General features: G+C 37.8%; 2 protein-coding genes across 3 annotated transcripts in view; one reads left to right on the forward strand and one right to left on the reverse strand.

Annotated features, from left to right (window-relative positions):
* The window catches only part of ARHGEF26 (Rho guanine nucleotide exchange factor 26), a 115909-nt gene extending 103652 nt beyond the window's left edge, over positions 1–12257 (forward strand). For both annotated transcript variants that reach the window (XM_016138712.2, XM_016138713.2), the window contains exons 13-15: positions 6288–6355; positions 7700–7804; positions 8420–12257. In XM_016138712.2, the coding sequence (XP_015994198.2) occupies positions 6288–6355; positions 7700–7804; positions 8420–8562 (316 nt within the window). In that variant the 3' untranslated portion in view covers positions 8563–12257. The remainder of the gene's footprint in view (positions 1–6287; positions 6356–7699; positions 7805–8419) is intronic.
* A 3392-nt stretch (positions 12258–15649) lies between these two features.
* DHX36 (DEAH-box helicase 36) overlaps positions 15650–26753 on the reverse strand; it is a 43599-nt gene continuing 32495 nt past the window's right edge. Inside the window, exons 18-25 of the mRNA XM_016138711.2 lie at positions 26564–26737; positions 26330–26416; positions 25452–25535; positions 22957–23056; positions 22773–22863; positions 20133–20253; positions 19355–19507; positions 15650–18967 (exon numbers count right to left, since the gene is read on the reverse strand). Of these exons, the coding sequence (XP_015994197.2) occupies positions 18782–18967; positions 19355–19507; positions 20133–20253; positions 22773–22863; positions 22957–23056; positions 25452–25535; positions 26330–26416; positions 26564–26737 (996 nt within the window). The 3' untranslated portion in view covers positions 15650–18781. The remainder of the gene's footprint in view (positions 18968–19354; positions 19508–20132; positions 20254–22772; positions 22864–22956; positions 23057–25451; positions 25536–26329; positions 26417–26563; positions 26738–26753) is intronic.

Below are 26753 nucleotides of genomic sequence, written 5' to 3' on the forward strand. Positions count from 1 at the left end.
GGACGTAGTGAATGTGGCTAGATAAGAACAAACCAGGGACAGGGTGGGTGGCCAAGAGGCCAGCAGAGGCCAGAGCATTTCGGATCAGAGCTGTTCCCATGCAGTCTGTGGGCCGTCAGTCTTCAAACCCATTACCAGCCTGGCATGCGGAAAGCAGTTAAGAACTTAGAGTAATCTGACATGTGTGCAGCATCAAAGCGTGTGGTTATTTTAACAGTAATTTATTTTTATTGGATTTTGGAGAACACTTGGTTTACAGTGGGTTGGGTGGTGAGGACCATTTCTTCGCCACAGATATTTTGAGCAGCACTGCTGTAGAGCCTCGTAAGCCATAGTGGGAGTTCCTTGGAAGACTGGACCGCAGGCAGAAGTTTCGGTGGGGAGGGCCATCAGGGCCGCGTTGGAGTCGTCGAGGGGCGTCCTGGTGGTGGCTCAGGCTGTGGCATACGAAAGGAGATGGGGACGTTTGCAGGAGGGAGAGACAACAGGACCGACTTCTGGATGGGACGAGTCGGATGAGCTGTGGTGGCAGTAAGTGAAGGAGTTGAAGATGCTTTGGGTTTTTTGGCACCGTAGAGCGAGTGGCTTTTCCTTAACCACCTTCAGCGTGGCCTCCTCTGCTGTCCTGTCGAGGCCACTCCCTCGGGAGATTAGCGGTGGCTTGCTAGTTACCGCATCCAGCAGTTCAGCCTTCCTCTGTCTCTACCTCTAATATCACTGTGTGTTGTTGACCATCGGCTCTCTCGTACTGTCCCCTTTTTGTGATCCTTTCTCAACCTGTTATCCGCGCTCTCTTAGTTCACCTGCCACGTCTAACGATTGCTCTTCGCCTTCCCTTCAGAAAGGCAGACCATCCGAAGCCAGTCGTCACCACTACCCACTGCTTTCCCCAGCACACATTTCTGCAGATGGTACCGTTTGCCACCGCTCTGAGTTATTCAGTCCGCAGATTGGCGTCATTTCTGACGTTTCCAGGTCTGAAGAGGTGCATCGCCAGCCTGTCCTTCCTGGGCGAAGTCCACTGCCGCTTCCCCCGAGCTTGCATTCCGCTGCCTGCTTCCTTTCGAATAACCCCGAGAGCCTCCTAACCATTCTCCTCCCCAATCGGTTCTGCACGGTTTTATTACTGATTCCCACGCTCAGCTCTGGTTTTGTTCTTGTCTCGTTTTGCACATAACGAGTGACCAGTAAATATTTTTTAGAATTGACCCGCGACGGATAGACGTAGCTTCTCCACATCCGAGGCGAGGTAGACTAGTAACTGCACATAGGGAAGTACCGCCTATCAGTCTCTATTTACTGCCATTTCTGTGCTGTTGGAACAGGTTTTCTCTAAATTCCATTTGTTTTTTTTTTTTTTTCAATGTTTGCTATTAAGGATGTGGTAAAACTTTTTTTTAGGATGTACCTCTAAGCCATGTATACTCTGTCATTTCTGTTTGCCTGCCTGTTAAAGATCTTAAGTCATTGTGTTGTTAATGAGACAGGAGTCTGAGAAAAACACAAAAGCTTACCCTTTATAAAAGGACAAAGGAAGAATGTTTTACCACTGTCATTTCTTTTTCCCTCTGGGCCTTTCAAGAGGAATGTGGGAGCCCGAGAGCCCCCTTTGTCTGCCTTCATTAAAATGAAGCATAGACAGCCGCAGCTGGCACAGACCAGCCATCCTGGCAACTGGCCCCCTTGGCATCCTGAATTCACAGTGGAATTTGGATGGCGTTTGGGTCCATCGTGTGCAGTGATGGGACATCAGGACAGGTTCGGTGACGAATGCAAACTTTCTCCACCCATAGACTTAGCTATAGGAGAGAATCACCTTAAAGTGTAATCAAAGATCCGTCTCAAAAGTTCTCTGTTACCAAAAGAACTATGAGCCTAATAATGATTGTGGTTGGTCCTGTCAGCTATTCAGGGCCTCCTGATAAAGGGGCATTGTTTGCAAGAAGTCTTTTGCGCTGTTCCGGCTTCTGTTAATGATTTAATTAACAGCAGGAAGTAAATGGGATGGAATAAATTGTGAAATAGTATGTCTGACGTACTCTTATACTTCCTCCTTCAAAAAAAAAAAATCCACAATATAGAGATGACAATTCATATGGAAAAACTTTATCTAATACAGGTTGTATTTTTTCCTCATCGAATCGTATCCATGTCTGATAATGACCTTTCACATTTTACAGTGCCTGTCAAAATATTTGATCTTTTGTGATCCTCATCACTGACTCCAACAAAACAGGAGGAAAGGTGATGGTATGTGGGTCTTTTATCATCGAGGAAACGAATAACTGAGCCACTTTAGGTTAACGCTGGGATTCCAGACCAGACTAGTCTCATGAACTACTTAACGTGATAAACGAGAAATAATCAATTTAACTTGATTACATGTCACAAAGTCTAAACTTTAGAACTTTCTCGGCGGGCTAGGATAATTATTTTACAAATTATTATTTACAAAATCTAACCGATTTTGTAAGCTGAACTGGTGTCCAGTTTTATCAGGCTTTATCACACAGCATTCATAATGACATTTTTACCCTGTGGGTTTTTCTTTCATGGATCAGTTTATTGAATGCCTTGAGTTGAAGTGAACGTGTGAGAGAATGAACAAAAACAACCCCGCCGCAATCTTGCTCCTTATGAAGGCTTGGGGGACTTTTTTCTCAAAAAGCCATGAATATAGGAGTTTCAAAAGGCATGCAGGTAAATTTGTAGGCTGTGTGCCAAGGAGCACAAAAGATATCCAGTCAAATGCCATTGTAAGAAAGATAAGAGGAAGGTCAGGCCGCAGCAGCCGAAAGATCAGGAAGCCGCGTCAGTGGCGACGTCCTCGGCGGGTGCCCCATCCCCTTCAGACTCATCACCTGCCTGTTTCGAAGCCTGCATGCCACTTTCTCAGTGTGTAGCTCTCTTCTCTAGCAAATGCCCGATACTCAACGAGAAGTCCAGCTCTGCTTTGTCTTTGACTTTTGTGCAATTAAGTTTAAACCTACTGTGCTTAAGTAAAATTATATGAGAGACAGGACAAGGTCTTACCACTTAACTGTGTGGGGAACTGTAGATGTATCATTTCATGCCATGCATAATTTGGGGGTTATGAAAAAACTGCATTTACAGATGTTTATGTTAAAAGAATCTCTTCTTTACTCAGTCTTTTTCCTCTCCCTGGGTCACATGTGTTTTGTGTAGAGCGCTCTACCTCAGCAATTGCACGTTGCATTGGAGTGTGTGTGTCTGTGTGTTCTGTTCTGTCTGCACCTTCACAGAGGGCTGTGAAGAGCAAGAAATCTCGCTTTATTCACTTTGCAACCCTCGGCCAAGCACAGAGCCCCTCCACAGCCCACACAGGCCAGCACTCAGTGAATGCTGGAGAAAGGGGTGATCGGTAGAGTCTTAGAAGCCGATATGCCCAGGTCGACAGTAGTGTGCCCTGCATATTGTATTGCTTTGTTTGGGCCAAGGGACAAATCTATGAGCTGGGTGTGGGGTGGATTGTGACTTCATGTGGATTGTTTCATAAATGTCTCTGGAAAAAATAGCTGTCTGGAGTAGGTCCTGGACTTGATATCTAAATTTAATCATGGGTATGTCTAGGCCCTGTTTTTTTTTTCTTATTCTTAGAATTCCGTGTCATATCAAGTGAGTCTCTTCGCTGCTTTAGAGATGCAGTACTCATGGGAGGGAGCTCTTTGGCAGGGCTCTTGGAAGCCCCGGGGGAAGTCGTGTGGTTTTGACAGCATCTGACTCAATCGAAGCTATTTCTAGAAGGGGCTCCTTTCAGTGAGGGCAACAAGGACTGTCTTGTTCTGTCTTCTGGAGTCCCTACGAGGGGCTGCTGTGTCTAAGGGATGTCATTAGCATCCAGGCAGTATGCCACGGGAGTGAAAGATTTCACGTGGACGTCTGGAAACTGGCGGCAGGGCGAGGCCACCGCTGAAACTGGCCACTCGATGCCAGAGCGAGGCCATGCCTGGGAGATCTTACACGAAGGACGCAGACAGCAGGAAGGGCCCTGTGGATGCGTGGTAAGCCAAGATGAGTCTGCCTTGCTGGCTGTGGCCTATGGAGATACCGGTCCATGGACTGTTAGGAACGGGCCGCACAGCAGGAGGTGAGCGGCGGGCCAGTGAGCAAAGCTTCATCTGTTTTTGCACCTGCTCCCCAGTGCCAGCATCACCGCCTCAGCTCCACCTCAGGCATCAGATTCTCATAGGAGCACGGTCCCAGGTGCCAGAAAGGTTGGGGAACACCCTAGCTGTGCTAGGGAACACCTTAGGATCCCCGACTACGTGGCTTTATATTCTGCCTGCACTGTACCACTTTGCCGTTTTACTGTGTGAGCAGGCACTTAACATCCCAAACTTCAACTTTGTCCTCTGGAGAAATGGAAATAACGGTCATATTTTCTTCCAAGATTGTTGTAAATCTTGGATTAGATGATACTTGCTCACAAAGTACAAAAAAGTATCTCGTACCTGGCATGTAAGTCCTCCATGAAACTGATTAGAACGAGACCCAGGTCTTGCCCTCTTGGAGTTTATGGCCAGGTAAGAGAAACAAGCAAGTCTATTAATATTCGTGAGATAATGATAATTTCATAGGTCCACAGATGTTTACTGAGTCCTTGTTACTTGCCAAGCTGTGTTCTGGAGACAGTGTGGTGAACCTCATAGATGTCTACCTTCACGAGGCTTACAGTTGACCAGGAGTGTGGTAGAGCTTTGCTGAGGTGTGTGTGGGAACAGGTTTATCAGGCCGGGATGGGGACGGAAGTGTAGGTTCATGCAACAGGGGAGGCTGCCTGGAGGTGGTGAGCCTTGTATTTTCAATATGGATTGGATGTGTTGAACAAAAGAAGCCAGTGGAGCACACTCTAGGATTCCGAAACACAGGATAGGCAAAACTAGTCTGTGGCGATGGAAATCAGAACCATGGATATCTCTGTGGGAGGCTATTGATTGGAAGGGACAAAAGGGAACTTCCTGGCCATCTGTCTCGGCCAGGCAGCATGTGCGTATGCGTATGCCCAAGTAAATACTTGCAGAGCCGTATGCATGTAAGAGCAGTGCAGAGTTCTGTTTTATGTGTGTTCTTCAACTTAAAAAGTTTAATAATGAGAGGGTATGGCTCAGTAAACAGAAGGAAGGAAGGTCATATTTGAGAGTGAGCAGAGCAAATAGGAAATAGGATGGGGAACATCATGACATGTTTCAGTGCTGTATGACGTCTGCTCTGCCTGGATGGATGTACGTGGCGGGTGGAGATGCGGTGACAGTGAGAAGCATCTTGTAGGTACAGGCTCTTATGGGAGAAAAAATAATTATCAAGCACAGGGCATAAAGGCATTCCTTCTTAAGAAGCTAGAATGGCCCTGTAGAAATTGACCTTGTTTGGAATCGCAGATATTGGAAATTGTGTGTACTCCTCTCGTCCTTCTCCCAGGTTTTAGGGAAGATTAAATGAAATAATGGATGTCAAGTGCTTATATCTGCCATGTAGTATGAATTTAATAAATGCTTCTTAAGATATTTCAAAGTGTGCATGAGTATGTGGTTCATTTAACTGCAATCCTAATATCTGACTTTTAAATCAAAAATGGGATGACTGTATTATGGCATAGTGCTTGCTTACCTGAAACTTGTGATCCTTTAGTTAAATAATTATTTTTTTTCACAGAATTATAGCTTAATAATTATAGCTTAGGTTTTTTTTTTTCTTAAAGAATTATTTTTAGCTGTAGTCATTAAACCATTTTAAGCATTTGAGAACAGTCTAAAAAAGGTCAAAGAATTTCTATTTTAATAAGGCTCATATTTGGCAATATTATTTGTATGGGAAACAAAACAACTTTAAATATGTCAAGTTTCTCATCTTTTCCGAAATAGTTTAGTGGGGGGAGGAGAGGGAGTAGCGAGGGACTGAATGACTAGGATTTTTTTCTTTTTAAATGAGATGTACTTTTCTGAAATGTTAAACATCAAATTATAATAAACATCTTTCTGAGATGACAACATGTTAGTGTGATTAGCTCTTTTTTAAATGTTAAACCGTCATGTGAGAAATTCCACTTAATAACTAGCCTGATTCATTCAGCATCTTTTGACAGTGACTAGTTTTTGGTCTATTTTAGATTTCCCAGATTATCATTTACCATTGTTTTGAATACAAGCTCCATACCCCTATAGAGAATATCTTTTCTGTTTTGGGGGAATGGCTCTTGCATTCTAGAACATACTTCATTCTGTGTCTAAACACCTTGAACCTCTCAACTGGATTATACTGTGTTTTAGGAGTGATCGAGCCCGCTGGATAACCGCCCTAGGACACAGTAGCGGGAAGCAGCCTCCTGACCGGACCTGTAAGTACCTCCAGGGCTGTCTGCTCTGGAACGTGGAACATGGAGGGGCTCTGCCCCCTGCTGGACGTTGTGGTATTAACAGTTAACCACGACGAAACTACTAGCTGCTTTATAAGAGTCCGCCAGGATTTCCTTCCTGCTGCCCTGCATCAGAACTGGATGATCCCTGTTTTGGAAGTCAAGGGGTCTGAATTCAAATTCAAGGTTCAGTTCTCCTTTGATGTATAAATGTGGTAAACTGTTGCACATCCTTCTTGAGCGTGTTTAACTGTCTGTAAGTCAGGTTCCTCATTATATGCAACACGGGGTTACCATGAGGATGAAGTTAAATACTATACATTGAAAGCTCTGCTTGGATTGTAAAGCTCTTAAGTTTTTAAGTGATGTTAATGGTCATCAGTTGCAGCATGTTTAAGCCTTCTCCTTACCGACAGTCTGAATCTAAGCTGAAATGTATTTTTAACCTTAATGAAAATTACTTTACTATTGCTTTTGACCTTTATTATTAAAGTGATAACACTAACAACATGTATTTCATTTCTCTGGAGAACTAGGAACTGGTATGGTACAGAGTGGTGTCGTGTGCTTATTCCTTAGCACCTTAACTTTGATGATACGCTTCTCTGGATGATTCTAGCTGGACGGTCCAATCCAAAGAATTAGGACAGCAAAACTCTATCCTGGAGCACTCAACAGTCATAGCTTTAAGCTTAGAGTCAGAGCTGAAGTGATTAATATGAAAGTTCCTTAGAATCAAGTTTTGTATTAACAGACAAATTAAGTAAGAAGTCATGTCGGTCTGTACCAAGGTAATTGTTTTATTACGATGTAGCACTTTGGAGAAACTCTAAAAAGGTTTTCTAACTTTTGGTGAGAGATCTTTTTATTTCTAAACTTCTTTGGCAGCTTCCATGAGCTACTTCTGATGGACTGGGGAAGCACCCTGGCTGGGAGCCTGGAGAACGGGACATATTGCAAATTTTACAATCAGTTTCATGCCCTTGGCACATTACCTACCCTGTCCTGCCTCAGTTTCCCAGTGCACAGTAGCTGTTTTCTGCTCCATTATGTGACATGACTAATGACTCCTTGTCAAGGCTCTTATTGACAGGATTCATATGTTATAAAAGGCCTCTCTGTTCAGAGCTTCTAAAATTCTAAAGCTCTTAGCTAAATAAGGGAGTTCTTGGAAAAGAATTTCTGCGTCTTGATAGAAGCCTGACTTGTTTCTATCAATGCCAGCCCTGAATTGCACAGAAAGACTGAGTAAATATACACTTATCGATTTGTACCTGTTTTGTTTTTCTTCTCCTGAAAGCTCAATATGTCCCTTTGCCTCCACAGCACTAACCCAGGTGGAAATCATTAGATCGTTTACTGCCAAGCAGCCAGATGAACTCTCCCTGCAGGTGGCAGATGTGGTCCTCATTTATCAGCGGGTCAATGATGGTGAGTGGAAGTGTTCTTACGGGTCACTGGTGGTCCAGCATTGAAGGTACAAAGAACCAAGGAGTCTCCTTTTTGTTATTAATGCTCATATTCCATATAGGTCTTCTCATATGCACTGCACTCGCCTGTCCTTTACCTACACTTTATTGCTTTTACATGTTTTCGAATGGGGATGTGGTCACGTGGTTTGCTATTCCGAAAGGAACCACGAAGTTTTCCTTCCTTCCCAGTCCCCCAGTGACCTCGTTTTCATCTCCAGAGGTTCTTCCTTCCTTCCTTACACCAAAATAAATATGTATATATATTTTAAAAATATATATGTATATTTATATATAAAGTTACATATGTGTGTGTGTTCACATATCCCTGCTTCCCCTACCCAAAGCATCGCCCTCCAGAGCTCATCCCAAGCTCACATACTCTCAGCTGCCTCACTTCAGGGTTTCCGATCATGCTCTGCCCTTGGTATGCCATTCATTCCCCCCTGGAAACCTTTCCTTTTGTTCCACCTCTCTCCTCACCTTTTATCATCTTTGGTACCCAATATCCTCCTTGGAGCCAAGCACAGTCAAGAGTCATCCAAATACTTCATGAGGGCTCTGTCTTTCCTTGCAGGCTGGTATGAAGGAGAAAGACTGCGAGATGGAGAGAGGGGCTGGTTTCCTATGGAATGTGCCAAGGAGATAACATGTCAAGCTACAATTGATAAGAATGTGGAGAGAATGGGACGTTTGCTAGGACTGGAGACCAACGTGTAGCCTCTCTGATGGCCTTTCGTTACCGCGAGATTTGCACTTCATCATGGTGGGCTGGTTGGTTCTGGGCTGGTTTTCTTGTTAATTTAACACAGCCTATTTAATTAAAAGAATGAAAACACTTGCCTTTAAGCTTGCCAGGTGGTTATGCTCTCTCAGGAGAACAGCAACTGGATACAGTTAGTCACACAGCTCAGTTTGTACATGACCCTCTTGCAAAACTCTAGAGAAACAGAATAGCTGGGCAGTTCACTTCAGGGATCAGGTGGCCTCAGCTCCTACTATTTGCACCTTTTCTGGCATTAAAATATATATATAATAGATGCTGTATCCTGATTTTCTCTATCCTCATGCAACCAAGAACATGCTATCCTTCTTTAAACATCTCCCATATATAGGTCTCCTAGTATTAGCAAGATTTTATATCTTTAAGAAATGCTCAGTTTTGTAAATATATATATATATATTTTTTGCCTCTTGTATTTTCAATCTGATTATAATGTTATATTGACTTCAAAAGGAACTGGTAGAATTCTGAACGTGAGCTAAGTTTTTCTAAACCTCTTCCCAGAAAAGGGAAATTGACACTTGAATTTTTGCCACCCCTTTGCCCATTAGAAGGGAAAGTAAGGAGCCTTACCTTAAAGATTTCAAAAAAAAAAAAATCCATCTCACTCAATATTGGTCTTAGATAAGTATAGCCAAATAAAACCTAAGCTGTGCTAACAACATAGAATTTAGATGGTTCACATGTGTGATAAAATCTTGAATATAGGTCAGGGGTCTTACCTTTAAAAATAATCCAAAATGAGTTGAGAAGCTGACGTGAGGCTGCTTTGCCTTCAATGATGCATTTTTTTTTTTTTTTTTTACTCTTTCTACTCCCATTTCCAAAGAGGAAATGGGTTGAGACACACTTTAACTATTTCAAGGAAGAGACGGACCGTAAAAGGTATCAAGAAGCCAGCATGGTACTTAATTGAAACGTAACATTTTGACTTTAATGGGAACCTCTTTTATTTGCACTGAAGGCCTCGCTTGCTGGGTTTGGAGTCTCTCCTTACCACAGGTGTCTGCAGAACTTTATTTCTTCCTCTAGTGCAAGGAGAGAGAGAAGTCATGTTAAAAGCAATGTCTCATAAAAAGGGAATTGCTGGTTGGGAACACTGAGAGGGGAGAAGTGATTTTTACCCACAGCTATGTTCCCTCTCTGTTCTCTTCCACAAAGAGATAAAACCTGGCAAAGGATACATTATGCAAGGACTCAGATCAGTGTGTGCCATGTCTCAGATACTGTCTGCTGACCCATTACTAACTTGTGAATAAAGTTGCAGAAGTCCAGTGCAGAGGTAAGTATGCTTGGCTTACATGCCCTGCACTCTGCCACCTCAGTGAGCCAGGGTGGGCCTTTCTCACCTCTGGATGGCTCTTCTTTCTCTCTGCATCCATTTTTGGGTGTAAAATACATGCTAAGCCCTGAGTTCCCTAAGGTCCCGGCCAGTACGTCAGTGAAGTAATAGCAGTGAGCCACAGGGAGAATGTCTCAGGATTGGTAAAACAAGTCTGTCTCCTCTCTAATGCCACAAACTTTTTGGAGGGGAGGCTAACAAGTTGGAATCCAATCTAATGTGATGTTTTTTATTTAGGAAGGAAGGTAACTTTGTTGCTTTGCAAAGGGGTCATTTTGTACTATTTTTGCTAATACCCAGTTGAAGCTAAAAAGCAGCCATACGAATCTTGTGAATTAATTTATAAGCAGAGATGTTAAACGGTTTTGGAAGTCTGCGCATCTTATAAATCAAAGCCTTATTTAGCAAGCGGGTTAATCCTGTTACTAGGCAAAGTGTTGTTTTATGACAGGTGTTTAACACATTCACAGTGTTTTAAGTTTAATCACGAATTGTCGCTTTTACATACCACAGTATTGTTTTCCAACCTAATTTAGTTTCTGTGAATAGCTTCTCTGAATTGTACCATGATTTCATTCAGTGACCTGTGGAGAAAAATATTCATTTTTGTCCCCATGAATAGAGACTGCTAGTACACTTTTTGTGAAATATGTGAATTTATAAAGGTTTTGTACATACTTGTTCTTTTGTGCTGATGTGATTTAATTTGTTGTAGGATGCATGCATTTAAGTATATAGTTTGCTGACTTCTTGGCCAAATCAGAGTTCTACTTGAAAAGTATCTGTAGCTAATGTTGACAGGGACCGATCTTTCCTCTGTGGGTACATGTTGGTGTCGGCTGCCCCAGCAGGTTGGAGCATTTTTAAGATCATTTAAGATCTGGGCCATGCTGTATTTTTCTCATAGTTTCCACAGAACTGCATGACTGAATAGCTTCCTAAATAATTCATAGTTCCCTCACTGCTGCTGACCCCTGGAGCATGTCTTATCGATCATTTTGGTCACCCAATATCTGAAATTTTGTTTGTGAAACTTCACCACCTTGTGAATCTTGGTGGAAGGCAAAGAATGGTTTCTTCTATATTGGTTTTCTTTTTTCCATAAAACAACACTCATCTGTTATCTTGTAGTTCTGTAGTTAGAGGTCCAGGATGGCATGGCTGGGTTTTCTGCTTAGAGTCTCACAGACTAACATCAAAGTGTTGGTGTTGGTTGGCTGCTTTCTCAGCTGGAGCTTGATGGCTTTCTCTCAAGCTCATGCTTGTTATGCACAGAATTTAATTCCTTGTTATTATGACTGAAGTCCCTGTTTCTTTGCTGGCTGCCAGTGGGAGTGAGGGATGGTGCTCACAGCTTCCAGTGACTGTTCATATTCCTCACCATGTGGCGTCTTCCATCTTTAAGGCAGCAGAGGCACGTTGAATCTTTCTCACACGTGGAATCTTGCCGACTCCCATCTTATGCTACCAGCTGGGGGAAAAAGAAATCTCTGCTTTTAAAGAACTAATATATTAGACCCGCAGGATAATCTCCCTAATGATTAACTCAAAATCAACTAGTTTGGGACCTCTATTAGACCTGCAAAATTCTTTTGTCATGCAACGTAACATAATCACAGATGCAATATCAAAGGAAAAGAGATCATAGGGTCATCTTAGAATTCTGCCTATGGTACCCACTGTCAAACCTTAAAATGCTAGATACTTCAAGTTTCCTAGCATCCCTTGCAGCTAAAGTACAGCCATGTGATAGGACAGACACACTGATCAAAGGCACCTCTGTTGGATTTTCACTCTCAAGCTAGTAGATGGAAGAGTACCATCCCTGGAAGTAGTAGGATGTGTCCCCCTCTTTGCTCCATCCTCTATCTCAAAGCATTGGTGCCTCTTCCCTAGATTTTGGAAAGCAGCAGAGAGGCAGAAGTACCTGGTAGACTTGCCGTGCTAAATACAGGTCGGAATTTAGTGCTTACCTTCATCTATCTCCCTTGTTATGCATTGAGTCCCCAGAGGGCTTACTCTGGAGTGAGGATGTAAATCTGGAGGACCTCCAGCTTCACTCTTTGGACTTCTAGAATACTAAGGTCCTGACAGAAGGAAACAAAACCTCGTTCTGGAGGAATCTAGCATCATCTTAGTTCTTGATTACTTTTCCAAAAATAAATTCTCAAATGAATGGTTCACCAAAAAATATTCTGAACTACAGCATCATGACACAGAAAAAAAATGGATACACTCCCAGGGACTCCAGATACTGAAATCATTAAAGGCAAAAAAAAAAAAAAAAAAGCTATGTTTATAGAGATAAAGCTAAACTTTAAAATGCAATACAGAACTACAAGAAGTGACAGAAAAAAACCAGAAATGATGGAACTAGGTTAAAACCAGATTAAATTGTTAAAAGAGATATTGGTGAACTACTGGAGAGGCTAGAAAAAAACCTACAAGGAAGCATTGAGAGAAGAAATATGGAGATGCACAAGTTTAATTGGAGTTCTAGAGAAGGGAGAGGGCGTTTTAGCAAGGGGATTGTGCCTTTATAACCCTGCTCTGACCAGTCGCAGGATATAGACACCCCAGAAAGAGGAAATAGCCTTGGATAAGGTGACCCCCCCCTTCAGGACGATTCCTGTAGAGGGCTGAGCGCTGAAGGCTGTCATCTGGTAGCACTGCCAGCAGCTAAGGGGATAAGTCCATCAGTTCTGGCAGAGGATCTGGGCCATCGCAACATTCACAACATGTAGTTATGTCAATATAGGATAAAAATGTCTTTCAGATAGAAGGTATAATTAGGGATAGTGAGCCTACATAATGATGAAAGGTTCATTTAACCAGAAAGATATAACAATTCTAAATATATATTCTCCCAATAATACGTTCAATATACATAAAGCAAAAATTGGCAGAAGTATGAAATAAATCCAAAATCATTAGACTTTAACATACATATCTCACTTGATAGGAGAAATAGATAAAAAAATAAAAGTGCAGAAAAAGATAAAAATCGATGTAAGAAGATTTGAATAGCAACGTAATAGCCATATATAGGGCGCTGCAACAATTTCAGCACACATTTTTTTTAAGCACACATAGAATATTCACAAAATTTCCTGGGTACTAAAAGTTTCAACAAATTTTAAAGGACTGAAGTTGTACAGTGAGTTCTCTTGATTACAACACAGTTTAGAAGTCAATAACAAAAATAAAAGAAATATCTATGTGAAAATTTGGACCTAAATGCAAAAAGAAAAACTATAAAACTAGAAGATAAAGTAGGAGAAAATATAGGTGATGTTGGTTTTGGAGATGATATCACCAAAAGTATGATCAATGAAAGAAAAAAACTGGTAATCTGAACTTCATTAAAAGACAGAATGAAAAGACGAGCCACAGAGAGGAGGAAATCTTGCAAAACATATGATAAAGGATTGTCATACAAAACAAAGAACTCTTAAAACAATTAGGAAACAATCCAATTTAAAAATGGGCAAAGTTTTGGAAAACCAACCATAGATATACAGATGGAAAATAGCATGTAAAATCATGCTCAAGATCATACATCATTAAGGAACTGAACATTAAAACAATGAGATTACCATCATACACCTATCGGAGTAGCTAAAATCCCACTCCTTGACAACACCAAATACCAGTGAGGATGTGGAACAGAGACTCATATTCATTGCCAATGGGAAGGCAAAAGCCAGCAGGAGGACATTTTGGCAATTTCTTAGAGGACTAAATGCTTACCATATGATGCGGCAATCATACTGGCTGGTATTTACCCAAATGAGTTGAAAACTATGTTCCCACAAAGATCTGCACACAAATATTTATAGCAGCTTTATTCGTCACGGCCAAAGCTTAGATATTCAAATTCAACAACTTAAGATAAAATGGGCCAATTAATTGGAAATCACAAACTACCAAAATCCTAAATATTCTAACTAATTCTTAATTTAAAATCTTTTGAAAAAGAAATAACCAGGTGCACATGGTTTCACTGAAGTCTTCCAAACATTTAAAGAATTAACACCAATTTTATACAATGTCTTCCAGAGACCAGAAAAGAGAAGCAACAGTTCCCAATTCATTTTGAGGCCAGCATTGTCTCACAGAAAGAAAACTATTGATTGGTATCCCTCATAAACAGGAACAAAAATCTTAAAATCTATCCAGCAATATGTAATCACATCCAGAAATATATAAAAATAATTACATACTGCAACCAAGTGGGTTTTATTCCAAGAATGCAAGACTGGTCCAATGTTTGAAAATAAATCAATCCACCATGTTAACAGGTTTAAGAAGAAAACATGGTTATATCAATTGATGCAAAAAGCACGTTTATAAAAATACTTGGGAAAACTCTCAGCAAACAGGGCCAGAAGTCATCTTTGATATTTTGCTGGCCTTCGCTTGCAGAAAAAAACATGGTTTTATGCTATTTATTATTTTATCATTCTGAATGTGTCAAGTTAGGATAGAACACATTTCATCCAAGTTTGTTGAACCGATTTAAAATTTTAAAATATTTAGACTTCTGGTATGTTGGCCTCCATTTGTATTCTTATTCCAGAACCCACAAAAATGTTCAACCATCTTTGCCTTAAAATAATAAAAAAAAAAAAAATGGCTTTTGGGAACAATAAAAAATAACCAAATAATTTAATGATAGAAGTACCTGTTAAAATAAAATGGGTTGAATGGAAGCTTATGGCAGAAGCACAGAAATATCTAAAAGGTGTACAGCTAAAAGGCCTAGAAAAAAAGAGAAATCACCGAGGATGAAAGCTTTGCTAAAATGAATTTTATCCCCAAGTTGCCTTCATTGTGTGAAAGTAACATATTCTGCAGACTCAGAAATAGATGTCTTCTTGAAAACAAAAATTAAGAAGTTCCCATCAGACCATTAGAAATCAGCGCTATGAACTAGAAAAAGGGTTTCACTATTTAAAAGAAGTGTCCTAACTCACTCGGGATGGGTGGGACTCCATCATCTACAGCAAAGGCTGGCTCTGTGGTGCTTCCACGCCATGTGCTCCTTCAGCTTCCATGCCGTTCCTACATGGGAAATGTCTCATGCCCTATCCTTGACCTCATGGTGCATGTACAACCACCTGGCATCGGTCTCCTAAAACTGGTGCTATTCTCTTTGGGCGCTTGACTAACTGGCTTAGCTCAACATCTACCAACCAATTGAACAGTGGCACATTTTGCCATTTTCAGTGTTGATGAAATTTTCTGCATCTCTAAATTCCATAAAGGATCATCCTCCCCCTTCCTGGTCAGCTATATCCCTAACGCCCCGTTACTTAATGTATGAAGTGGAAAATCGGAAGACATGTAGAAGTATATAAGAAAACTAAGGAAGACAGCAAATAAACATATGAAATGTTCATCACTAATCATTATAGAAATAAAAAATAAAAGCACAATGAGCTGATTCCACATCCACTAAAAGCTAAAAACCAAAGCAACAACAAATTACTAAAAATACTAACACTGGCAAGTATTTGAGACACTTGGAATCATCACATATTGCTGGTGGGTGTGTAAAATGGTACGCCCACTTCGGAAATCAGTTTGGCAGTTTCTTATAAATGCACTTACCATATGACACAACAATTCTGATCAAGAGTATTTACCCATGAGAAATGAAAATATATTGATACACAGACTTGTATACACATGTTCATAGCAGCTTTATTTATAATAGCGAACTCAAAGGTCCATCAACTGCTGAATGAATAAACAAACTGGTACAGCCACACAATGCAATACTACTAAACAATAAAAAAGGAACTACCGATACATGCAACAACATAAATATCTCAAAAGCACGATGTTCTTCTGGAAAACCCAGAAGACTACATATGATAACATTTATTTGAAATTCTAGTAATGGCAATGACCAAAACCAGATCTGATTGCCAGTGGACAGAGTGGGAGCAGGGGACTGACTGCAAAGGGAAATGAAAAATTTTCAGGCGGTGGGAATGTTTTATATCAAAATTCTAGTGGTAGCAATTACATGACTTTATACATTTGACAAAATTCACAGAATTATACACTCAAATTGGCTAATTTTATTATATATACAATAATACCTCAAACATTAAAGAGCATGGAAATATATCAAAATGGGTAGCATGCTTTTTTTTAGATATTTCTAAATATTCTACAATGAGGATGTATTTTAAAATAAAAATGTATTTAAAACAATTAGCATGATTGTTTTATAAATATATGATTATACCACATAATCACAATTTCATAAAAATAAATATACACAAACTCGGAGCTAAAAAGTGGAAAGGAAATTACCATTTACTTTCAGTAAGAGGGTACTAAAATAAATTCTTTCTAAAGTTTTTCTATAATTTCTAACTTTTAGGGTGAACTTTGTTTTAAAAATGCAGTAAATCACTTATAATAATTGGTATAAATGTATCGAGAGCTTTTGCCCTACTTAAAGAATTAGGAAGGAGTCATATGGACTCATGTTTCCAAGACATCATAAAGACCATTCAGTGATTTCTTTACTTTTTTTTTTCCCCATAAGTTTCTGTTTCAGGGTTATTTATTCAAGTATCCTTGAATATCCTCGCTATTACTCAGAATGGTAAGGCAAATTGTTTTTCTTAATTTAATGTCTTATTTTTTAAAACTACTAAATGACAAATAGTTCTCAGACCAGGAATTCATTTTCAACTCAATAACACCCTATTTTGTAAACAAAAGAAAGAGAACATAAATAGCACCTTCAATTAAAATTCCCATCCTGATCAGCTGTAGAGGAGACAGAAATTGGGAGTGACAATAACTACTTCACATCTTTGACTAGTTCATCTATTAAACAACTCTTCAGGAACATTTCCCCATTTATATGGAGACTAAATATTGGTTTGCAAAGAAGGAACCAATTAACTAGTAATCCATTTTTACAAATTTTTAAAAATGCTTTCTGCCAAGGCCATTTTGGCCAACTGACTATAATAAAAGAAAAAAAAAAAAGTCATGCTCTTTAGATTAGGACCTTGTGGTCACCTCAAATTAAGGGATAAAATATGCTACAATATTGTGATACGACTCAATGCAAGAATTCAGTGAGACAGGTCACTGCTGGGAGTCTAGCTAAGAGAATGGACTTAGGACACACGGTACAATCAAAACCTTGGAAGACAATGGTAGGTTGACATATAGTCCCAGAAATGAAGCAGTACCTGGACCAGTGCTGTTAACAGATCATCATAGCATTATCAGTGAATCCAGTCATTGTACAAGATTCTTTTCCTTTGGTTTCTTTGCACTTATTGGAAGGCACAATAAAATATACGTAGTTTTTAGGGTGCAGCAGAATGTTCTTCCTGTTTCTTTTTGCACTATGTCCAGTACTACCACTTTTACACATTTTGTCAGAATATGGGTCAAACTCTAAGGTCACAAAATAAATGGTAAAAAGAGGCCTCAGCAAAGGATGCTCAATGATAAATATGTTTCAGCTAATATGCTTCCTGCCAAGTTACACAAAAGACCCTACTAAAAGTGGCTAAAACAATGAAAGGTTTATCATGTTAAAATAAGTCATTGGTGGCGGGTGGGGCAATTTGAGTTGAGTAATTCAGCAGCTCGCTAGCATGATCAAGGACTCTAATGATTTTCTCTTTCCCACTGAGGCAACCTTCTGACCATAAAATGGCTATAGCAGTTCTCAGTGCCAGATTCAGATAAGACTAAGACAACATCCAAAGGAAGCAGAATTTCCTCCTCTAAGTCTGTGGGTAAGGAAACTCATTCTCAGATGCCCCTTGCAGATCTCAGTTGCCAATGGCCGGGACAGATTCACACATTCATGGCTGATCAGTTACTTACGAGAGGAATTAGACTGCAGAGCCCAACATCCTTGGGCACGAGACTGCACAGGGTACTTGAACAAGCAAGCAAAGAGGGAAGGACAAGACAGCTGATGGATAGTAACTGACAGTATCTGTCAGAACAGGACAGGGCTAAAAACAACACACAGTACATACCACACAAACTTCGATTGGCCGAGAGGATAAAATAGCACCACAGTATGGGGAAAAAGTGTAATATAAGTGGTTGACAAAAAATTTTCAGGAACAAATAATAACTAAGATTTAGGGAGTGTACTTTACGTGTCAGACACTAGTCTATATCCTTTACATATATAAAAACATATTTGAACTTAGGTAGTCAGGCTCCAAACTCATGCTCTCAACTGCTACATTATGCTGCACGAAGTGATGTAAAAGGAGTACAAATATATTCTAAAAAGATAAAAAACATCAAACCAAGAGGGGTGGAGATGTAGAAACCAAGCCAAAAAGTTAGCTGAGCTTTTTATATACTGTACATTTTATTAAATACTGGGTTTTATTACAAGTTAACTTCTGATAGATGTTTCATTTATCTGAAAAACATGGCTGTTTTCAGATTTCTACTTGACAATGTTCTTTGGCTAACCATTCTGTTTTATTGGGACTGTACTCAGTAATTAAGCAGAAAGATCAATTTTTTTTTAATAACAAAGGAATTTCTCAAGTACTCCCAAAGTGTGGACATGACCACAAAACAGTATGTGATCAGAGATCACATTGTTTTTTATGGTATATTTATAATTGCTACAGATAACATCATTAACTCGTGCACAGTAAGTCTTACTGCCTACTGATGGTTTCTACCCTACACTTGGAAATTATTCATATTCCAGGGTTTGGTATCTAGTCCAAAATTAAACTATGATGGAAAGTGGCCGTCGGATTGGCTTTTCAGACCACTATGGAAAGCTGTCAACTGTAATACCCATCCTGGAATCGTGGCGGGAGGTTCCTGGGAGTAGCTTTCTCCTGTGTTTTGATCAAGTCGATAATAGCTGAGAGTACTGCACAGTCTCTGGATTTTGTGTCCTTCCAGTCTACAGGATGGGGACTCTCGATTTTCTCTTGCAGAAGGGTATCTAGTTCCTTTCTTAATTCCTAAGGTTGGAAAAATTACACAAGTTCAACATAGGCAGATGTACCACCATACAATTTAATAAATAAAAGTGACTTTAGCAGATATAAGGAACTTCATAAGCTATTATACAAAAGATAAATATTTAGTGAGCAACTAATAAGTAGCCATCTTAAGCACTGTAAAGTTAGAAAATTCAAACTTCATCACACTCAAGACATTTACAATGGCTGATAACTACCTCAAAAAAACAATTTGGAAAAGCAATGCATCAATTTCTCAACACTATTTGCTCTGCTGAAATATATTAAGAAACATTTACTATAAGATATTTAATACCTGGAACAAACCCAGAAGATCACATGCTAAATTGCAGGCAGATTCAAAGACAATCACGTAAAGACAGTCACCTTAACAAGATGGGCAATTCTTGCTGGAGACTGAAAGACAATCCATTCATCCACAGCAATAGTTTCCTGATCATTATCCTTCTGGATGGAAATGTCACCGCCAAAGAACAAGAGACAGTATGGGGAAACTTCTGTGCAGTCATACAAGTATATCTATAATGAAAATTAAAACAAATGAATACAGTAAGGAGTCTGAATTACTGCCACATTCATTCAATAATAGTGCCAGTATCTATTAGTATCAATCCTTTTACAATAGGTATTATCCTATTAGTGTTACAAATTTTGAAGAAATATTTTAAATGAGATATTCTTCATTAATTCAGATCAGTTTTTTATTTTTGTTTCAAGTCAAACAATAGTATTAGTCTAAGTATTTTGAGTGATAATATCAAAACACTAATATAGCTGAAATTATTTCCATCTATATATAAACTCAACATTCTGACCAATACTTATAAGGTATATAACCATATAGCCAACAAAATTCTTTGTGCAGTGTAAACTTCTGTTTAACAAAAAAAAAATGCCAGTATTTCTTGAAAGCAGGCTCTGAAGAAAAATTACGCATATCAAATAACAGTACCAATTAATTAAAATACAAAAATCAAACATGACAGACCTGCACATTAAAAGTATAGGTTATTAGCTTAAGGAAGTTATAATTCATGTCAGAAAAAAATGCTTCAAGAGAGCAAATTTTGTTTATAATAACTATACAATTATAAAAATACATGACTGATAGTCAGATCCATGATCACTTTGAATATTGACTTACGCTACTTGTTCTCATCTTCAGGTGATAGATAAGCCAGTTGTAGTGAAACTCTGTTTGCTCCACGTTAACGGATTTAGGATGAATAGCAACTAGTCCATCGGATTTTGTGTAAACCTTCACCCTTTAAAAAAGTAAAAATGTAGACTTAAAAAAAAAATCGGGGAGATTCCAAATCAACTCTAGAATTTAAAAAAGCTTCACAGATGAGTTCAGTTTAATTTTGCAATTTACATTTACAAATTTATATTTGAGGAAAGAAATTTTTTATTTTAATAAAACATGGAAAAATATCAGCTAAATATGAATATTTCATAAATCATGCAACAAATCCTCTTCTTGAAGGTATAATTACTTGATATATTAGAAAGGTAAAATACTCCTTAATTATGTTTACACTATACCACTAGAAGACAAAGAATGAAATAAATAGCTGAAATACTTTCAAAGTGAGTCAGACCAAAAGAATAGTCTATCCATGTTACTGTCAATCACGATTCTAATACATAGCTCTCAATTTACAGAATAACTTTGTGAAATGATCAATTAAAAAAATTTCACAGGTTATGTATGCACCCAGATGAATATAAAATAAAAAATTAAGAATTTTGTTTAGAAGAGTATTTAGCTATAATTGATTTTTAAAAACCTACTCTATGTGTTTTAAATGGTCTCATGTTCACTCAAATCCTCCATTTCAAAACAGGACAACTTGGAATCATTTAATTGTAGTCCGACACAGCTCTACTTCAGTCTCTTCATTCCTAGGGGTTTTTCTTATTTGATAGTCAAAAATTTTTAACTCAATTTGTAGGAGTTTTTAACTAGTATTATTTAACAGGGAGATGTTTGCTGGTTTTAAGTAATCAATGATAATTAGACAACATAAAAGCTGATAATCCATTCATCCTTCCTTTTAAGAGTGTCCTTCTTGTACTTCTAGGAATTGATAATACTTCTATCATAGTCATGAGTTATTCAGAATAAAATCAGAAATTATTTTTCCTCACTGCACAATAAACTTAACCAATGCCATCCTGCAGCCCTACATCAGTCACTAGAGCACCATAGTTTGGTAGACTTTTTCTTTATGGGACCAGAGAGAAAACATTTTAGGTTTTGTGGGCCCTATGGTCCCTGTCACAACTACTCAACTCTGCTAGAGTAGGAGGAAACCAGACACACAGACAACATGTGAACAAACAGGTGTGGCTGTGCTCCAATAAAAATGTACACAAAGAAGCTTTTGGTCCATTATTGCGAAATCTACTGATCCCTGATCTGGAGCAAAATAAAGGACCAATCCAAAGAGAAGCACGTTTTTTTTTTTTTTTTTTTTTTTTTTTTTTGTAAAGCCTTCCCAGGATGGCAGAATGGCAGAGGGATATATAAAATGTTTACATTCAAAGAGTCTTTCTGTTAAGCTACTTGTCAAGTTGGGGATAGATAACAGAGAAGAATCTGACAAAGTACTGATGTTAAAAAACACTTGGATCACTTAAAATGTAGATAATTCAGCCACGAGGATTAAAATTCATGTTACGCATAAGCTTATTCCTGAGAACGGGGTTTCCCAGCATCAACATTTTTGACATTTATTTCTTTGTTGTAGGGGGCTGTCCTCTGCAATGCAGAACAGCACCCTGGCCTCTACTAGTAGATGTTCATAGCACTCCCTCCGTTACAACAATCACAACTGTCTGCAGATACCATCAAATGCCCCAAGGGGCAAAATCACCTGGGTTGAGAACTCATGCCCTAGAACAATGTCTGCACTTTATCTTTGAGGTCTATATTTTCTATGTTTACAACCATAGAGTATACAACTTTTTCATTTACTATCAGTTTAAATATTTTATACATTACCACACAATGGCTGTTTTATATTCCTATGTAACAGAAATGCCATATAATATGGTATTTTAAAACCATAATCGCCCCACTGTCTATTTACCATACACCTTTTAAAAAAATTGGAATTACCTGCCTAGGACATATGCCTCAAATTAAAATATTCACTTATGAATCTACTGGGCCAGTGACTATTTTAATGACTTGAGATATAATTCTCATCGACAGTGCCCTCCAAAAAGGCGGCAACAATTCATATACCACTAGTCATTTGCGACTTTCGGTTTGTTTCCTCACTAGCTCATTTACTAGGCAAAATATGCCCTGTTATTACTACTGAGGGGGACTCTATTTGTACATACATTTAAAAGTTACATTTTATTTTTCAAAATAGTGAAAAAAAAATTTTTATTCAAAGAGATCAATTATAAAATTATCTGTTTTTGAAGAGGAGAAAAAATAACCTGAACAAAAGCTATTCTAAGCAACGTCCATCCAGGCACTGGATTTTAATAGTGGCCTTACTGTTCTCATATTTACACTGCTATTATAATTTATTAATGTTCTTTGTGAATAATGGGTGATGGAGAGCTAATTCCAGAGATGTGCTGTACGGAAAAGTGATGCCTCTGTTAAACGGCCTGCCTCCTCTCAAATGATCAAAAGTAAAGAACAAGAATGTGGCCCAAGTAGGAACAAGAAAAAATGTAAATATAAGCCCTGTTGCATTACAGGATTCCAAAAGCTTAAGGAGAGAATTACAAATAATGCATAATAATCTTCAATGCTTACATTTTTCTTTTTTTACCCAAATTTAGTCGGATTTTAGCAACTTTGGGATATAAACCAGCACAGATGACAGCTTTAATTATCTTCTCATTATCTATTAGGGGTGGGGAAGGTAGAGAAAAAATAGTAAAATACTGATACAATGGACAACAGCAGCAAGTTGTTTACACCGTGTTTTCTGCTTTACCTGAATTTATATTAGACTTTGGATCTTTAGGATTTCTGCTGCTTACAAATCCAGCTCCAAGAAGATGCTCAGTAAATTGTCCTTTCATGTTATGCAGCATCTAGGGAGCAATGGTAACAAACAGAACTGGAGTACCTTTCAAAGATTTATAGAGTTTATAAAGCATATACTCATAAATAAATTTAGCTGTGAGTTTTCCCTGCTTTATGAAATACTTTTTCAAAAATGTGACAAGTTAAGAGCAGGGGCTAGTAAACCACGAGTTTACAAAAACATGTTTTTGTCAATAAAATTTTACTGGAACACAGCCATGCCCATCTACATGTTATCTATGGTTGCTCTGCACTATAATGGCAGAGGCTGAGTGGTTGCAACGAAGACCATATGACCTGTAAGCCTATGATACTATCGTCTGTTCTTTTACAGAAAAAGTTTTCCTATTGTAGGAAATAACCACTTATGCTTTAGGATCACTCCATTTTGCAAAAAGACTAATATAATTTTCGAAATTGCTCTCCACTCCATATTTTGAAAGAAATACAGAAAAGCATTAAAAAAAAACCCGACGTCCATATTTCTACTACTGAAAATGAACTACTGTTGTGAACCGGCACAAAAATGAAAAGCCTGTTTTTTGTTTTGTTTTGATTTTTTAAGAAAAATTACTATTTGAGTAAAAATCATATATGACTTATTAATATAGAATAAACTTCCCTAAATTCAATATTGTCAGGAAAATCATTAACTGAGATATAATACCACAGACACTTAGTATGCTGACAGATTTAAGACAGAAATGCTACCCTAACAATGAGATAACAGTATAGAAGCTGTTTTATAAAAGTATTGACACTAATTCTAGTTTAATTTAAAATAAGTTTGAAATGAAACTGAACTAGATGAATCTTTTTTCATAATCACAAGATATTTAATAGTTTCCTTGTAATCTTAAAATGAGAATATGAAACAAAGTTGGTCATATTTCAGTGTATCTTCCTTTTATAAATTATGTGACTTTAGTTTCCCCCACCTAATTTCTATTATAACTGACTCTCTATGCCATCTCCTGGTTTTTATTATCATTATTTTTATTTTTCAGGATAATAACTTTTATATTCTGTATCCATAATTCATTTTGTATTTGCTCTCTATTTAAATAATTTCAGTATACACCACCAATTGATTTAGCATGCAGTCTCCATTCCTGAATTCTTTTTGATTCATCTCTTAATAGGCAGCATTTCATTGTCAGTGAATTTTTCAAGAACAGTTCATGAACGTAATATTTCAAGTATTTTCTTGAATGCTTGTCCTTTGTCTTTATACTTGAATTAATATCTTGACTGAATATAGTATTCTCAAACAACACTTGGATTCGGCCATCTTTTCATGCTTTTGGTTCATTTCATTTTTTTCTTTTTCAGGAAAATGTTCTTATACTTCTCTCTGAATGCATATTCAATCACACTTGAATTTTCCATGTATAGACACCTATTATCTTCAGGATGGATTAGTCTTGTCTTCCTGTCTACAAGCTTTTTACTTATTGCTGTAATAGTTTTCTTTTGGATCTGCATTTATAAACTGTGATGACCTCAAGCCTTTCTTCTATGGCAATAATTCGCTTTAAAGGGGTCTCTCCATTTTGTTCCTTATAATTCTTTTCGTCTTTAATTTTTCTTCTTGGCTCAGCGGTCTTTTCATTCATTCTATTGGTTATTTTTATATTACTGAATTCATAGTTCCTATTATGAAGCAGTTGTAACATATTTTCTGTTGAGATATTCTGTGTTCCATTCCTTTTTTCCTTTGGCTATAGTCTTTCAGAGATGCCATAACCCTTATTTTTATTTTGTTAATGTTTGGGCACTTTTGATGAAACACGCCAGATTCTTGATTCTTTTAACCCCCTGTAGATCTGTTAAATGTCCGGTACCAAGGTTTATGCCACATGCATGTAATGTGAAAGGTGAGGATATTCCTATTCCCATTGGCTTGAAATCACTTCTCCAATTCAGTGCATCCACCCTATGTATTGCTTTCTTCCATTTTACGAATGCCTCCTATCCAGTGTTTTCTCACTACGCTATATCAGTTAAATATAAGGATACCTACCCAAAAGTTAAAGTGAAGATACTCACTCTACTTGATATTTAAAAATAGGTTTTAGGAGTATCAGTGAAAATTTTCAGGTTGACTCAGTGAAATGCCAACTAGAGGGTGGGTACAGGAATGGTAACTGAGCCTCACTGTGTTTTTTTGCTATATTCTGACTCATGTCTTTTCATAGCCATTATTTTTGTTTACTGTATCCTACATCTTTTCTTGTTTTGTTTCAATTGATTTAATAAAGATTACTTCTGTTTTGTATAATGATTAACTTCATAAGACAAACTCGCAACTTTTTGTTACATATCTATCTACCTGCACAAAATTGATACATATATTATCTAATCTAACATATATGCAAATTACTTCAAAACATTCATCATTACCTGCAGTGTGTTTGAAGACAGAAAATATTCCCAGCAATAGTCTTTTTCATATCTGAAACCACGTCGTCTAGCTTCTTCCCAGCCCTATTGGGCAAAGACATGAAGAAAAATATTTACCATTGTTCCTCAAAGCAAAGACCACTTACTTCTTTGCTTTGGGTAATAATTTAATCTTCTACAGACATTTTTTGTAAAAATGATAAAAAAAATTTTGAAATGTACAAACTAAAACAAAAACAACAAAAAAACTCCACATGATGCTAGTTAAGGGAAATGGGGAAAAAGTAAAAAATAATACTGAATGAATTCAATGGGAAAATAAACTTTCTCATAATATGTAGTACAAAACTGAGTCTAGACTACAGTGAAAAGATGTTGTCTCTATAAACCAAATAAATTACATTTAGATTTTGCAAATATGAGTGATGAATGGTTATCTCCAGATAAGCCTAGCTCTTGGAAACAGAAAATGTCTCTCTATTCTGAATAATAAATATGATTATGCTACTCTATCAAAATGTTAAATCTGAATGTAGGTATAGTTTATTAATGAAAAGAAAGAGACCTTCGGTCATGAATGTCAAAAAGATACAAGTGAATAATATTAAATAAAATTTTAAAATAAATTGTTCACTTGTTCGTGTCATCAAAACAAACATTGCCTTATTTTCCAAAAGGGTAAATGTAATAAGCTATTACAAAACTTAAAAGTAATGTTATTTTTTTTCAAATGTTCACCTAATTGTAAACATTCTCACATAGCAATTACTGATACCTATGATAATATAGATTTTTTAAAAAAGTTAAATATGTTCCTTTTCTATTACCAGCCTTGCACTTGAATGAACTGTCACAATCCAGAACAAGTTATTTTTTACCTCAAATGCATTCACAACGGTCAGGTGGTCACTTTTAGAATCCTTTGCCAATTCCTTTCTTCTTGAATCTGCGACCTTTTCTTTCCCCTTAAAAAAATACAGAAAAAGGCAACTTGAATTGCTCTGATAATATATACAAGAAAATTCTAATAAAAAGCTAATAAAAAATGTATCTAAGCAACAATAACTTTGTGTATTTAAAAATGCCTAGCCTTTTCTTTGTATCTTTCTTACCAATGGAATGACAAAGGGATCTTTGAAGCTGAGACTAGCAGCAATGGTGAGTACTGGATCTAAGCAACAGAATAGAGCTCCAAAAAGAATCATTTTTCCAATGTGTGGTTCAACTGGTAATCGTGCTAAATGGACTCCAAGAGGGGTCAATTCTTCTTGTTTATCCAAAGCATTCTGTAAAGTAAGAGTT

This window comes from Rousettus aegyptiacus, unplaced genomic scaffold (genome assembly GCF_014176215.1).
Source record: "Rousettus aegyptiacus isolate mRouAeg1 unplaced genomic scaffold, mRouAeg1.p scaffold_m13_p_4, whole genome shotgun sequence".
In the NCBI taxonomy this organism is placed as follows: domain Eukaryota; kingdom Metazoa; phylum Chordata; class Mammalia; order Chiroptera; family Pteropodidae; genus Rousettus; species Rousettus aegyptiacus.